Raw genomic sequence first — 14820 nt, 5'->3', positions numbered from 1 at the left:
ACCCGTTTCTTCTGAGCTGCCCCAAGCCCAGGTCTGGCAAAGGCACCTGTTCCATGAACTCAAACACAGCTGGAGCGGCAATGGTGGCTGGCGCCTCCTCGATAATCTTCTGGTGCCGCCTCTGGATGGAGCAGTCGCGTCCAAACAGCGAGACGGCGTTTCCATACTGATCTGCCAGGACCTGGACCTCCAGGTGCCTCGCATTCTGGGCCAGCTTCATGAGAAAGATAGGCGAGCCCGGGATCTCACTCTGCACCTGTCGGGGAAGCACAGGTGATGGCTGATCCCGGGATACTCCAGCTCTGGAAGCTTCTGCAAGTTCTCAGAAGGAAACACTAAAGAATAGCAATGATATGGGTAGGGGATCCTCCCAGCCACTACGCATTCCTCACTTTCTTTTTTCCTCCAACAGACACATGCTATCCTTTCTCATTGTTTTTAAGTCAAATGCTGTTAAAAGGGTACCATTTCCCCAACAATCCTACACTAAGGGTGTCACACGAAGTGGAACGTGGTGGTCTGTACCTGTAACCTCAGGACCCAAGAGGCTGAAGCAGGAAGGCTGTCAAAAGTTTAGGGCCAGCCTGAACTACATGGGGAATTCAAGACTAGCCTCAGCTACGCAGCAAAACACAAGACAAACAACAATGAAAATCCACTCCCTGAGTTTAGTTTTCTGGGGGTGTAGCACACGGCATGGTGTAATAATTAATGTATTGTGCACTTGAAATCTGCTCAAAGGAGTCTCAAGCATGCTTCCCAAGCACACATAAGCATGTGAGGTGCTGGATCTTTGAGAATCACCCCAGCAAATATATGAAGGACGGAACACCACGCGGAACAGTTTAAACACACGCAACTTTATCTGTCGAATAGCGATCCACAGAGGGGTAGGAGTGGGGTTGCAAGCTACCTTTCCCCTGCACATGCAATAACATATAGAATATTTCTTTAGACAAAACACCCCCACATCCACCTCTGGGCTGGGGAACCTGGGTGATGGAAGAGCAGATGGGAACCATCCCCTCTGATGCTCAAAGTTTCTAGAAGCTCTTCCTAAGGCTGCTTACCCAGCAGACACAACATGGCAGTGAATCCGATATCAGGATACGGCACTCACACTCTGAGAGCAGGACCACAAGAAACCCTTTCTAGCAGGTTCTCAAAGTATATTTGTCAGGGCATGAGAAGTGTACGGGCTTAACTGAGTCTTTCTCCAGAGGGCTTTTGTTGTTGTCTGAGACAGAGTCTCACTGTAGCTCTAACTAGCCTTAGACTCACTATGTAGACCAGGCTAGTCCTGCATTCACAGAGATGCACCTGCCTCTGCCTCCTGGTTAAAGGTGTGCACCATCATGCTGGCTCTTCAAAGGTCTCTATTGAAGAAATAATTCAGAACGGAAAAAAAAAGCAAGGTACATCAAATACCATGGCATGGTGTGTGTGATACCACATCATGGGGTGTGTGTGAGTGTGGGTGGGCAAATGTGGGTGGTGTAGGTGAGTGTGAGTATGTATGAGTATGTGTGTGTGTGTGAGTGGTAAGTGTAGGTGAGTATGTGTGTATGAGTGTAGGTGGGTGTGGGTGGGTGAGTGTGGGAATGTGTGGGCTGGTAGGTGAGTGGGTAGGGCTGGGGTGGAGCCAGGAGTTTTGTGCTTGCTAGGCAAATGCCCCACCATGAGTGACACTCTATGTCACTGATATGTCAGAATGTGGTTTTCCCTCCAGGGCTAACGTTGGAGCTTAATCCCCACGTGAGGAAATAAAAGGGTAGGAAGGAAATTTAATACAACTGTGGCGTCTGGGGGTCAGGCCTTTTGGAGGTGATCAGAAGTGTGTAAGGTCATCAGGCTAGAGCCTCTGGTTGAATCCTGGTGGCTTTGTAAGAGAGACCAGAAGACACACACACATGCCACACACACCATACATGCCACACACACACACACACCACACATGCCACACATGCCACACACACCACATGCCCATGTGGTGTCTTGAATCACTCTGGTACTCTGCCAGCAAGAGGGGTGTTGTTGCCAGGCATGGTGGCACACGCCTTTAACCCGAGCACTCGGGAGGCAGAGGCAGGCAGATCTCTGTGAGTTCGAGGCCAGCCTGGTCTACAGAGCGAGTTCCAGGACAGCCAGCGCCACACAGAGAAACTCTGTCTAGAAAAGCCAACACAGCCGGGCGGTGGTGGCGCACGCCTTTAATCCCAGCACTTGGGAGGCAGAGCCAGGCGGATCTCTGTGAGTTCGAGGCCAGCCTAGGCTACCAAGTGAGTTCCAGGAGAGGCGCAAAGCTACACAGAGAAACCCTGTCTCGAAAAACCAAAAAACAAAAAAAAAAAGAAAAGCCAACACACACACACACACACACACACACACACACACACACACACACACTTTGCTACATGCCTGCAGCCTGGTAGTATAAGTCTTGAACGCACTGTGATGAAAGGCGGGGTTAACAGAGGGAGGAGGCTAGCTACAAACACAGGAGCCACGCCCACACGGAAACCGAACATCCAGACGCTTAAAAACATAAACCCCAAACCGTAAGATTTACAAAATACCCTAAGCAAACAGGTGACCATTTCGGAGACCCTCTAAGGCAAGCCTCCGCCCATCTGAAGGGATGCTGCAAAGGCCAGCAGGAGCCACGGGCCTCTGTGAGCCATGATGTGAACATTTGCTTCAAGGGACCACACAAAGTGGGTGTGTGGCTCAGTGGCCACACTGAGAGAGCTTGTTTAGAAGTGTGAGCCCTTGGGTTCCCACCCCAGCACCGCTACCACTCAGAGAGAGAGAGAAAGTGGGAGGGGAGTACCCTGGGGGGATGTCTCAGTAGTATGGAGAACTGAGTTCAAATCCCCAGAACCCGAATACATAGCAGTGTGTGTATCTGTGAGCTTTCTACCTACAGAGACAGGAGGTGGGACAGGGGCACCTCTGGAAACTCACGGGCCAACTAGCCTATCGTGTGCAGCAGCAAAAACGATATGAGCACCTGTCACGAACATGTGGAGGACAGACAACTCTGACACTCCCTCAACCTGACACTCACAGGCTCACACTCACACACAACACTTAAATAACCAACAACAAAAACCAGCTCTGTAGACCCAGCTCCTGCACATGCTGTCCCCACTTAGGAGGGTATTGCTAATGACTGGACTGAGGCAGAGGCAGGGAAGGGCGCAGGGGAGAGCACGCACTTGTCTGAAGAGCATCGGGAAGTCCTCCGCACTCTCAGCCTTGCGGATGCCTTTTCCTCCGCCGCCTTCGGAGGCTTTGATCATCAGTGGAAACCCAACTTTCTCTGCCGCCTGAGGGAAGAAGACAAACAGGCCCTTTAAATGGGACAAGTCCAACACCAGGGTGTAGGGAAGGCTGTGTCACGCTGGCCCGCGGTCACCACGCTGGCCCTGCGCACTCGGCAGCTACCTCCAAGCCTTCCTCCACATCTTTCACGCAGCCTCGTTCATAGACGTCTTCTGGGACGCTGATGCATTTACCCTGCTGCCTGCTGTCCTCCGTCCACTCCACGGTGAGACCTGAGGGGGACAAAGAGTTGTGTTCTCCTGAGGACCGCAGGAGCACAGCCCAGCAGCCACACCTACGCGTTTCAGGATCCTGAATGGGAATCAAAGCTTAAGGAACATATACAAGGGATGGAGAGCGTTCAGCGGTCAGCAGCACTCGCTGCTCTTCCAGAAGATCTCTTCCCAGCACCCGAGTCAGGCAGCCCACAGCAGCCGCTAACTCCAGCTCCAAAGGGTCTGACAGCCTCTTCTGGCCTCCGAAGGCACCGCACACACATGGTGCACACATACACACACCACATGCATACACACACACACACACCACACACATGTATACACACATGCGTACATAGACATACACATACACACACACCATACACACACACACCACACACATGTATACACACATGTGTACATAGACATACACATACACACACACCATACACACACACACCACACACATGTATACACACATGCGTACATAGACATACACATACACACACACATACACACATACACACACACAGAGACAAATAATAATTTTTAAGATCTTTAAAAAGAAACACACGGAGCAATATGAACCGGAATCTAGAAAGCGCCCCCTCTCTACCCTAGGGAATCACTCTTTTTCTCAGGGATCACTGCTATCCAAAACCAGGCAAAGAGTAAACAAATACATTTCCCAAACTGGAACATTTTCAGTCTTTAGAGGGAAAAAAAGTCGAACGAAATAGGAAAACCTTGACACGTTTTTCCTTTTTTTTTTTTTTTAATCTGCCCTAGAAGTTCTACTTTGGGGCTTTTACCCAAAGATGATTAAAATCACATATATTTAGCTGTAGGACTGTGAAAGCCCCCTTCTCCTTTGACTATTTTTTAAATTGCAGAACAAATGAAGAAATGGCCTAAGCTGTAAATCTGCAGTAAATCACAGCACAGGCGTGTGCCCCACTCGACAAAGTCCGGCACAGGCTCCAGGTGTGGGGCACACGCCTGTGGCCCCAGCTACTCGGAGGCTGAAGCAGGAGGATGATGATGAGTTCTAGGACAACCTGAGAGACCCAGAGATCATCTCAAAACCAACACAAAAGAGTCAGGGAGAAGCTTGGGAGCAGAGTGTGTCACGTGTGCAAGGCCATGGGTTCCAGTCCCAGGACCACAGACAGAAAAGTGACAGCACACGGGCATCTTAAATGGCAGGAAGTCTATTTACTGGGACAGAAAGATGGCCATGATTGCAAAAGAAATTACAAAGTAGTCAATTTAACATCTTTTTAGCTTTTAATTTTGTTTACTATTCGTTTGTGTGAATGTGTGTACCTGTCTGTGTGTGACTGTGTGTGCGTGCGCATGTTTGTGGGTCTGTATGTATGTGATGTATGTGTGCATCTGTGTGTGTATGCATGTCTGTCTGTGTCTGTGTGTGTCTCTACGTATATGAAGTGTGTGCATGGCTTTGTCTGTTTGTGTGTGAATATGTGTGTGTCCGTGTGTGTCTAAGCGAATGTGTGTGTGTGCAAGTCTGTGTCTGTGCGTCTGTATGTAATGTGAGTGTGGGTGTGTATATGGTACATGCCACAGACTGCCTGTAAAGGTCAAGTTTCTCTCTTCCCGCCTTCCCAAGGGAGGGCCTCTCCCACTGTTCCTGCCACTGTGCACCCCAGGCTAGCTGGCCCTCGAGCTTCCAGACGGTTCTGTCTCCATTTCCCACTCCACACAGGCCTGCCGAGGTTATAGTGTGCACCATCACGTGCTGCTTTCTGGGGGTTCTGGGGATCTAGCTCAGGGGTGTCAGGCTCGGGCAGCAAGTGCTTAAACTTGCTGAACCACCTCTGCAGCTCACATCTGGTTTTTAAAGAAAGCAGCTGAGAGAGACCCAGTTAGTGCTCAACCCTGGATCATGAAGGGCTCGGCCTTCGTTTTCCTTTTCTTGTGTGTGTGTATGTATGTGTGCTAGTGTGTGTGTTGGTGTGTGTGTGCATGTGCGTTGGTGTGTGTACATGTGTGTTGGTATGTGTGTGTGTTGGTGTGTGTGTGTATGTGTGTGTGTGTTGGTGTGTGTGTTGGGGTGTGTATGTGTTGGGGTGTGTGTTGGGGGGTGTGTGTTGGTGTGTGTGTGTGTTGGGGTGTGTGTTGGGGTGTGTATGTGTTGGTGTGTGTGTTGGGGTGTGTGTGTGTGTGTGTGTGTGTTGGGGTGTGTGTTGGGGTGTGTGTGTGTTGGGATGTGTGTGTGTTGGTGTGTGTGTGTGTGTGTTGGTGTGTGTGTTGGGGTGTGTGTTGGGGGTGTGTGTGTGTGTTGGGGTGTGTGTTGGGGTGTGTGTGTGTTGGTGTGTGTGTGTGTGTGTGTGTGTGTGGTGGTGTTTTTGAACCAGGGCCTCACACTGTAGCCCAGACTGGCCTGAACTGTGTGCAGCCCCAGCCTCCCCAGTGCTGGGATTACAGACATGAGACACCACAAGCGTGTCCCATTTTCACACCTCTCACATTTTCTAAGTCCGCTACAGTGAAGTCACATTCTTATCTGGTCTAAAATTTTTCAGGTCTGGCTCCCTTACCGCTTCCGCTCCAGGGCAGGGTTGGGATCTGCAACGTCTGGGCTACGATGGTGGAGGCGATCTTATCTCCCAGGGCCCACATGGCCTCACTGGGGGGACCTGCAGGGTCAGGAAAGGACAGCAGAATAGGGTCAGCCGCGGAGAGGCAGAGCTGGTGAGCTCTCGGTCTTGTGCAGCCAGCATCCCTCACCGAGTTCTTTATCTTTGATGGGACACTCAGCTCTGCTCCACTCCAAATCCAGCATGGAGTATACAATGACCACAGACAGGAAAGATTTTTAATTGCATCTGTACTGAATTTGCACAGACTTTTTTCCTTGTCTTGATTACCTAATTAATATTATAGAACCCAGCATGGTCTCTGAACCAGGTTATAAGGAGCCTGGAGATAACTCAACACATAGCGTGTGTAACGATCGTGCCTTTTCATAGAAGGGGCATTGGTGTCTGTGGGGGTCCTGAGGACAGAGGGACTGCCTGTGTGCATACAGAGATGACCAACACATCCACAAACAAAAATCCTGAGACCCACAGATGCCATCAAACAAAGTATCATCTTATCTAACAAAAAGTAAGGGGCTTTGGTCCTGAAAAAAGCAGCCCAGAGATATGGCCCTCTCAGAAATGTGAGCCCTGGGCCAGCTTGGCTGGTACCTTAACACCAACAGAAACACCAGCAGAGGGCATTGCTGGCCACAGCATCACCCCATTGCAATAACCAAGGCAGTGGGTCCTGCTGCCATAGCCTGGTCCACTCACTCACGGCCTCCCACCCCTGCCCTTCATAAGGAAGCCAACCGATCTCCACTGTGAAGAACAGTCGGGGACAGAGACCCTGATCTGGCACCACCCAACCCCCACGCATCGGACAGAGGGCACACGCTACCTAGGAAAGCAATCTCATGCTTGCACAGCAGCTCTGGAAGTTTGGGGTTTTCCGACGCATGGCCCCAGCCAGCCCACACGGCCTGCAAACACAGAGAGGGTGAACAGAGATCCTGCAAGACCCTGCCTGCCACGGCACCCAACGCTCAGCTGTGTCCCACCAGGCCATCACGAACTGTAGCAAGGGGCATCACCGTCCCCACCCCCTGTGGCCACCTTTGAGAGCTGCCAACCATCACCTGCACAGGGATTCGCTTAGCAATGTCTACAATCAGCTCCACGTTGGCGTAGTTGTTGTTATTGGGCCCCCCTGGGACGGGAACGTACTGATCCGCCATTTTGATGTACTCTGCAGTTAAACCGGAGAGAGAGGGGAGAACCGGGGACAGACAGGTCATACACAGAACAGCGAGGTGTGACACATTCTTCCCATGAAGAGCCCATGGCGACCATGGATGATGTGGACAAAAAACGGAAGAAAATCAGCCAGGCGGTGGTGGCGCACGCTTTTAATCCCAGCACTCGGGAGACAGAGCCAGGCGGATCTCTGAGTTTGAGGCCAGCCTGGTCTACAGAGCGAGATCCAGGGCAGGCACCAAAACTACACAGAGAAACCCTGTCTCAAAACAAACAAGTAAACAAACAAACAAAAAAAAGGGAAGAAAACCAAGAATTTTAGTTCTATTCCAATAGCTGTGCAGTAGAGTTAAAGGGAAAAGGTCAGGATGGGCGTTCTTTCTACTAAAGGTTTGTCTTAACACTCTGCCATTAAATACGGTATTTGTTTGTTTGAAGACTGGGTCTCTTGTAGCCCAGGCTAGCCTCAAACTCTATAAGGCTGAGAATGAACTTTGAACGTCTGAGCTTCCCACCTCCACCTCCCAAGCACTGGAATGGCAGGAATATACACCATGCCTAGGGCTTCATGAACGCCAAGCAAGTACTCAAGACCTACAGTTTTTTTTTTCCTATCGTGTATAAAAGTGCATAAACATAGCAGGGTGGTGGTGACGCACACCTTTAATCCCAGCACTCAGGAGGCAGAGGCAGGAGGATCTCTGAGTTCGAGGCCAGCCTGGTCTACAGAGCGAGTTCCAGGACAGCCAGGGCTACACAGAGAAACGCTGTCTCAAAAACAAAAACAAAATCAAAACAAAAAAGAACAAAAACAAAAGCAAAAACATCCATGAGCTAGTGAAGGAGATCCTACAGCTCTGGGGCCCAGGATGGACCTGCCTGAGCAGGGTGGCGGAGGGGAGGGCAGACAGAGATGGCCACGGCCTGGGGTTCAGGTACCTGCATTGGCCTTAAGGTCCTCAGGGGTCACCATGACCACAAAGCGGATGGCACGTTCGTTACGGAACATCTCATAGGCCCAGCGGCGGATGGAGCGCATACACTTGACCGCAGCGATGCCGTTGTTGGCGATGAGGACCTGACGGGGACACCAGGGAAGAGCCAGGACCTTTAGTGGCACCTGCACAGGGAACCCAGAGCACCCGACACGGTCCCACACAGCTGGTGCTCACACACAGGGAGGACGGAGGGAGCGGGTGGGTAGGCAGGAGGACGGACTGGGATGGCAAGGGTGCCCTGGGTGGCCTGCTGTCATTCCCGCTGACGTCTCTGGGTGCTCAGTACACGCCAGGCTGCAGTGACGAGTGTCTCACCTGCTCTGTTTCATTTCACCCTCACAACCGCCCTTGGAAGGGAGTTTTACCATTGCCCTATCTGGAGACTAAAAAGACACTAAAACTCAGAGGAGCTAAGATACTTCCTCAGGGTCACACGGCCAGAGTGTCGGAGCATGGGCTCAAATCCAGATCTCTCCAACTGTAAGGCTCAGATTTGGTTTTTAAAAAATGATCCTCCCAGCACTCAGAAGGCAGAGACAGGAGGATCTCTGTGAGTTCAAGACTAACCTGGTCTACAGAGCAAGATCCAGGCTCGTCAAGGCTACATCATGAGATCCTGTCTCAATAAATAAATTATATGCGTGTGTGTGTGTGTGTGTGTGTGTGTGTGTGTAAAACAATAATAATTAAAGAAGAGGTCATGAATTTGGGAGAGGGGGATACAAGAAGAGTTGAAGGCAGGGATGGAGGGGAGGGAGTGATGTGGGAGGAAGCAGAGCTGTGTATGATGGTCCCACAAAAACAACCTTTAACAATAACCATACATACACACACATAATATATGGGGCTGAGGGTACAGCTCAGAGGTACAGCATTTACCTAACAAAGTTTGATCCTCCAGCACTAAAGAAGGACAATTAATTAATTAGAATGTCTCAGGCCTAGAGAGATGTCTCAGTGGTTAAAGGCACTGGCTGCTCTTTCAGAGGACCCAGGTTCAATTCTCAGCACCCATGAGGCAGCTCTTATATAACTAGGTCCCTTGAGATCTACTGCCCTCTTCTGGTCTCTGTGCAAACTGCATACACATGGTGCATATACACATACGCAGGCAGACTAAACCCTCATACACATGAAATAAAAATACGTAAGTCACTTGAGCCAGGCATAATTCACACCTTTAATCCCAGCACTCGGGAGGCAGAGGTAGACAGACCTCTGTGAGTTTGAGGCCAGCTTGGTCTACAAAGTGAGTTCCAGGATAGATAGGGCAACCCAGAGAGACCCTGTCTCAAAAAAAAAAAAAAAAAAGACAGAATCCAGTCATATGCCTAAAATCCCAATGGTTTAGAAGCTGAAGGAGAAGAATTTCAAGGTCATGGATAGCATGACTACATAATAAGACCCTGTCTCAAAATAAATAAATAATATAAAATTTAAAAAGCAATTGGGTCTGTGATCTCAAGCTCTGGCTCATGGAGCAATTCCATCCTGTGTTCTTTTCCACCGCTATACAGTCCTAGCCATGCTGCTGAGGGCCAGCGTCTCGGAGGTTTGGGATGTGATGGCATCTGTCTTACAGTAAGTTCACACCTGTGACTGGCCAAGGCTCCTGACTCAGCTGCACAGCCCGCTAACCCTGTGAGGACATCACCGAGGAAGGACTGAGGACACCTGAGCTGTGGCTTTCTCATTGCTAATGCAAGGCTCGGTCCTGAGGGAAGGGCTGGGGGTGGTAGGACAGGGCACACTCTGGGAGCCCCGTGGGGGGCATAGCTTTTAGCTCTCATCCCCAGACAACTCCCATGAGACTCCAGCACTGAGGGCTGCTGTCAGCTACTAAGTCTGAAAGTGAAAGAGCTCTGGGTGAAGGCTACCCGAGGCTAGCTTTGACGCTCTGAGAATGCAACACCAGCCACAGTGAGGCTGGCTGCAAAATAAGTCTCCCAGTGAGTCCAAAATGCAGTGTCTAGAAGTGAGGAATGGAGGGTATAAATCAGTGAGCAGAGGGCTGCTGCTGAGCATGCCCAGAGCCTGGGTTCAATGGCCAGTGCTGCACAGACTGGGTATCTCGGCACACACTTGGGAGGCGGAGGTGGGATCATCAGAAGTTCAAGTTCATCCTTGGGGTTTGAGGCCAACCTGGGATACACAAAACCCTGTCTCAAAAAAAATAAATGCCATTTCTAGATCTTTCCCAAGAGACTCTAGATCTGAGTGTTTGGAGCAAGATGGAGGAACCAGCTAGTTAGGTTCAGCTATCTCTCCTCTCAGCACCTCACTCTCCTTATTTGTAAAGTGATGAACCTCAGCTCCACTTACTAAGCTATAACCTTGGACAGCCAGTGTCCCACCTCTGGATCATAGCTTGTCATGGACATCGCAGAAATAACCATATGGTAGGGACCTGCTTTGTGAGGAGGAGGAGTAGGGACCAGGTGAAACATCACTGTTATGTGACATTTTGTTTGTGTTCTGACAAATAAAGCTTGCCTGCAGACCAGAGGGCAGAGCTAGTCACTAGTTAACCATAGAGGCCAGGTGGTGGCTCACACCTTTGATCCCAGCACTTGGGAGGCTCACACTTTTGATCCCAGTACTTGGGAGGCTCACACCTTGGATCCCAGAACTTGAGAGGTTCACACCTTTGATCCCAGTACTTGGGAGGCTCACACCTTGGATCCCAGAACTTGGGAGGCTCACACCTTGGATCCCAGAACTTGGGAGGCTCACACCTTGGATCCCAGAACTTGGGAGGCTCACACCTTGGATCCCAGAACTTGGGAGGCTCACACCTTGGATCCCAGCACTTGGGAGGCTCACACCTTGGATCCCAGCACAATCAGGAGGTGGAGACAGGAATATAAGGCAGGTGGAGACAGAATCTCAGCCCCCATTGGGTCTGAGGATTCATAGAGATAAGAAGCCTCTAGTGGCTGCTGCTCTGCTTCTCTGATCTTTCAAGTTATCACCCCAGTATCTGACTCCTGGTTTTAACTGATAGGGCTAATTAGGGTCATGGATACACATCACACATGGCAACATTCACTCTGCTGCAGCCCATCCATGATGTCACTATAGAGCATGGTCTCTTGTCCTCTAGGAAGGCTCATCTCAGAGGGGGTGGGGGTGCGGGCGAGGAGTCTATGCTTTTCCTACCACCGGCCCAGGAAGCAGCCACACACACCCCAAAGCACCCAGGTGCAGAGAGAGAGCTCTTGCAGAGCTGCAGATGGTTTGATTCCAGAGTGTTAGCACCTAACTCTAATCTGCCTTTTGTGACTGCTACCTTTTGTCTCCAGTACCTTCCCTTTGAAATGTGTGAATCTTGTCTGAGAGTTTCCAAAGGTGCAAAGCCTATGCAAAACTTGGTTGGGGGAGAACCGGAAAACTGAAGTATTCCCTTAACGGAGTATTTGCATTTGGCACTGTCTCTTTGGGGAGCTTAGATTAGAGGTTTTGGTATACAGAAATTGACTTGCTAAGGTGTAAATTGGGGGGGCTGCAGAGATGGCTCAGAGGTTAAGAGCACCAACTGCTCTTCCAGAGGTCCTGAGTTCAACTCCCAGCAACCACATGGTGGCTCACAACCATCTGTAATGAGATCTGGCACCCTTCTCTGTATACATAATAAATAAATAAATCTCTTTTAAAAAAAGGTGTGAATTGGATAACAATAAAAAGGCCCTTTGCTAAGGGACAGTGACTCAGTCCAGAGAGACTGATACCCCTGCAGCTGGAAAGGCTAAAAATCATCCTTAGGTGTGTGCCTCTGGGTCTTCATTCCACGGACTTACGTGAACCCACACCCGCAATATAACACCCAGGCGTCTCCTGACCAAGCCCAGGGCCTCAGTCTCCCCTTCTGAGGAATGGGGTAATACACCCATGCTTGGGAGAAGGGATGAAAAGTTCCCGAAGTCAAGTACCCAAGACTCAAGCAAGTGTCCCAAGTGTTGGCTTACCCTCCCTCTGAAGTGTGAAGAAGAGTCTGAAGCCTCCAACCAAGGCAAGGAGCCTACCCACCCCCCCCACCCCCCACCCCCCACCCCCCACCCCCCCCACCCCCCCCACCCCCCCCACCCCCCCACCCCCCATCCCCCCACCCCCCACCCCCCACCCCCCCCCACCCCGGCAGCCCACAGGACTCACCTTCTCGATGACCCTATTGCCTCCAAAGCGGGTGACAAACTCAGCTGGGGACGCTACGGTGAAATCTCTGTGCAGGTCCAGTTTTTTATGTTCACGGCCTCTCTTCACCAGGTGGAGTCCAGACATGCTGGGCCTGCGCAGGGGAAAGACAGGAGCCATGAAAGAGGAAGCCTGGGGCCTCCAGGGTACGGTTGGAGCCTGGGCCTAGGAGGGCAAAACCAGTGTCCAGAGAGAGTGTGTGTGTGTGTATAGGATGCACACACACACACACACACACACACACTAAACAAATACATATAATTAAAACATAAAGCACATCACAATACCGCGGAGGCCCCTGCCTCACTCCTCCGTAACCCCATGAAAGGAAATCGCTGGTGACTCTGGCGTTGCACATCTTCAAGGTCCTACACCACCTGTACATACAGACACCGCTGCTGAGTGGCAGAGATGCTTTCTGAGTGAAGTGTAGTTAGCTGACACTGTGGGGACACCTAGCACGTGCTCACCCGACTTAGGAAAGCCACATCACAGGTCTGCAATCTCTTTTTTGGAACAGTGTCTATATAACCCACGCTAGCCCAGCACTGAGACCCTCCTGCATCAGCCTCATGAATAGCAGGGACCTGCAAGGCCTGGGCCACCCCACAGAGCAGGGGTAGGATCACCACCAACTGATCATCACATATGAGGCTGTTTGCTGACTGAAGCAGCATCATTTGGCGCGCGCATATGCATATGCACACACACACACACACACACACACACACACACACACACACACACACACTATCCTGAGCTGTCCGTCGGAGATGCCGCCTGTGGCCTTCCCATCTCCAGACAGGAGGCTTAGCCGTCACACAGCTGCTCTGTCCAGGCCCCTCTCCAGTCTCCTGCACAGCAATGCTTCGTTCAGCCTGCTCGTTTCATAGATGCGGGCAGGGAGACACCACGGTCATTTGTTCTTTATTTTCTTCTGGAGCAGATGATTTTTGTTGTTGTTTTTGCTCGTTTTTTTCAGACAGGGTTTCTCTGTGCAGCCCTGGCTATCCTGGAACTCACTCTGTAGACCAGACTGGCCTCGAACTCAGAGATCCACCTACCTCTGCCTCCGGAGTGCTGGGATTAAAGGTGTGCACCACCACCGCCTGGCGCAGGTTTTTTTTTTAACCTTCACTTGGTGTTCCTTGTTGGTCCATCCCACTCTCCTCAAAGATGCTCAGATAGGAGGCTAACTCCTCAGTGCCATCCCTCATGGAGGCTTGCCTCTTCGTTCACCCGACTGGCACCATGGATGTCCGTCCTTCCTTCTGCCTTTCCTCAGAGTGAGATTCTAATTTGGGGTGACCAGTGGGCTCCCTCTTTCTGGGAGCACTCCCTTGTTTTGCTGGCATGTATCCACTAATAGCTTCACATGGTCAACAAGACAGTGTGTTTAACAGCAGTGCGCAATGATGACATCATCGACCCACTGACACACACACACACACCCGACTCCCAGGTCCCCTTGGCTTCCTGATCACCACCACCAGGGTCCTGACCACACGTTGGATGCTCTGCTGTGGTCATTGCTGCTGTCCCTGGTGTCTCCTGCTGTGGGATGTCTTTCTTTTATGCTGTGAGCATGTGTGGCTCCCATTGGATAATAAATAAAGCTGTGTTGGCCTATGGCAAGAAAGCTTACATCCAGGTGGGAAATCCAAGAGAGATACAGAGAGGAAAAGGGTGGAGTCGAGGGAGACGTGAGCCGCCGCCACCAAAGGAGCAACAAGATGTCAGCAGACCGGTCACACCACAGCCATGTGGCAACATACAGATCAATAGGAATGGGTTAATATATGATGAAAGAGCTAGCTAGCCAGAAGCTGAAGCCATAGGCCATACAGTTCATAATTAATATAAGCCTCTGAGCGATTATTTTATAAGCAGCTGCTGGGCAAGGCAGGACAGGAGACATTTCCGTCTACAGTTCCCTATGGTTCCCATGGAAGAAATTCTCAAGGAGCTTTCTAAGAAAGCTGTGGAAGGGAGGGTAAATGTTCGGCTGCTTTGCATGTCAGGCAACTGTTTTCCTTCTGCCCTTGGGCTCAACCCCATCATTGATCTGTGCTGAGCTGTAGGAAGGAGAACTTTCTCCGGAGTCTGGGGAGCCTCGGCTGTGGTGGTGTCAGGGCCTCCGGGTGGTTTTTTCTTGCTGTTTGGTTTGTTTGTTTCTTTGTTTGGTTGGTGGGTTTTAATCTCTGACCTTTGGTCAGTGGCCTTGTTTTTCCACATTTGGAAGCTTCCGTGTTCTTCTGTCCCCTGTATTTGATGGTGTCATGGTGTGCA

At 50.7% G+C, this 14820-nt stretch overlaps 1 protein-coding gene across 6 annotated transcripts in view; it reads right to left on the bottom strand.

Annotated features, from left to right (window-relative positions):
* Acacb (acetyl-CoA carboxylase beta) overlaps positions 1–14820 on the bottom strand; it is a 98927-nt gene that overhangs the window by 67344 nt on the left and 16763 nt on the right. For 5 of the 6 annotated variants that reach the window (XM_052755066.1, XM_052755067.1, XM_052755068.1 and 2 more), the window contains exons 2-9: positions 12493–12625; positions 8282–8420; positions 7225–7334; positions 6987–7068; positions 6101–6199; positions 3448–3557; positions 3219–3329; positions 47–256 (exon numbers count right to left, since the gene is read on the bottom strand). In XM_052755066.1, coding sequence (XP_052611026.1) covers positions 47–256; positions 3219–3329; positions 3448–3557; positions 6101–6199; positions 6987–7068; positions 7225–7334; positions 8282–8420; positions 12493–12625 — 994 coding nt within the window. Of the gene's footprint in view, positions 1–46; positions 257–3218; positions 3330–3447; positions 3558–6100; positions 6200–6986; positions 7069–7224; positions 7335–8281; positions 8421–12492; positions 12652–14820 lie in introns of those variants that run through there. The other variant, XM_052755071.1, reaches the window with a different exon arrangement.

This window comes from Peromyscus californicus, unplaced genomic scaffold (genome assembly GCF_007827085.1).
Source record: "Peromyscus californicus insignis strain IS unplaced genomic scaffold, ASM782708v3 Scaffold_2__1_contigs__length_46816999, whole genome shotgun sequence".
Classification (NCBI taxonomy): domain Eukaryota; kingdom Metazoa; phylum Chordata; class Mammalia; order Rodentia; family Cricetidae; genus Peromyscus; species Peromyscus californicus.
Note: the sequence above shows the minus strand (reverse complement) of the source record. Positions and strands in the feature narration are given on the sequence as shown.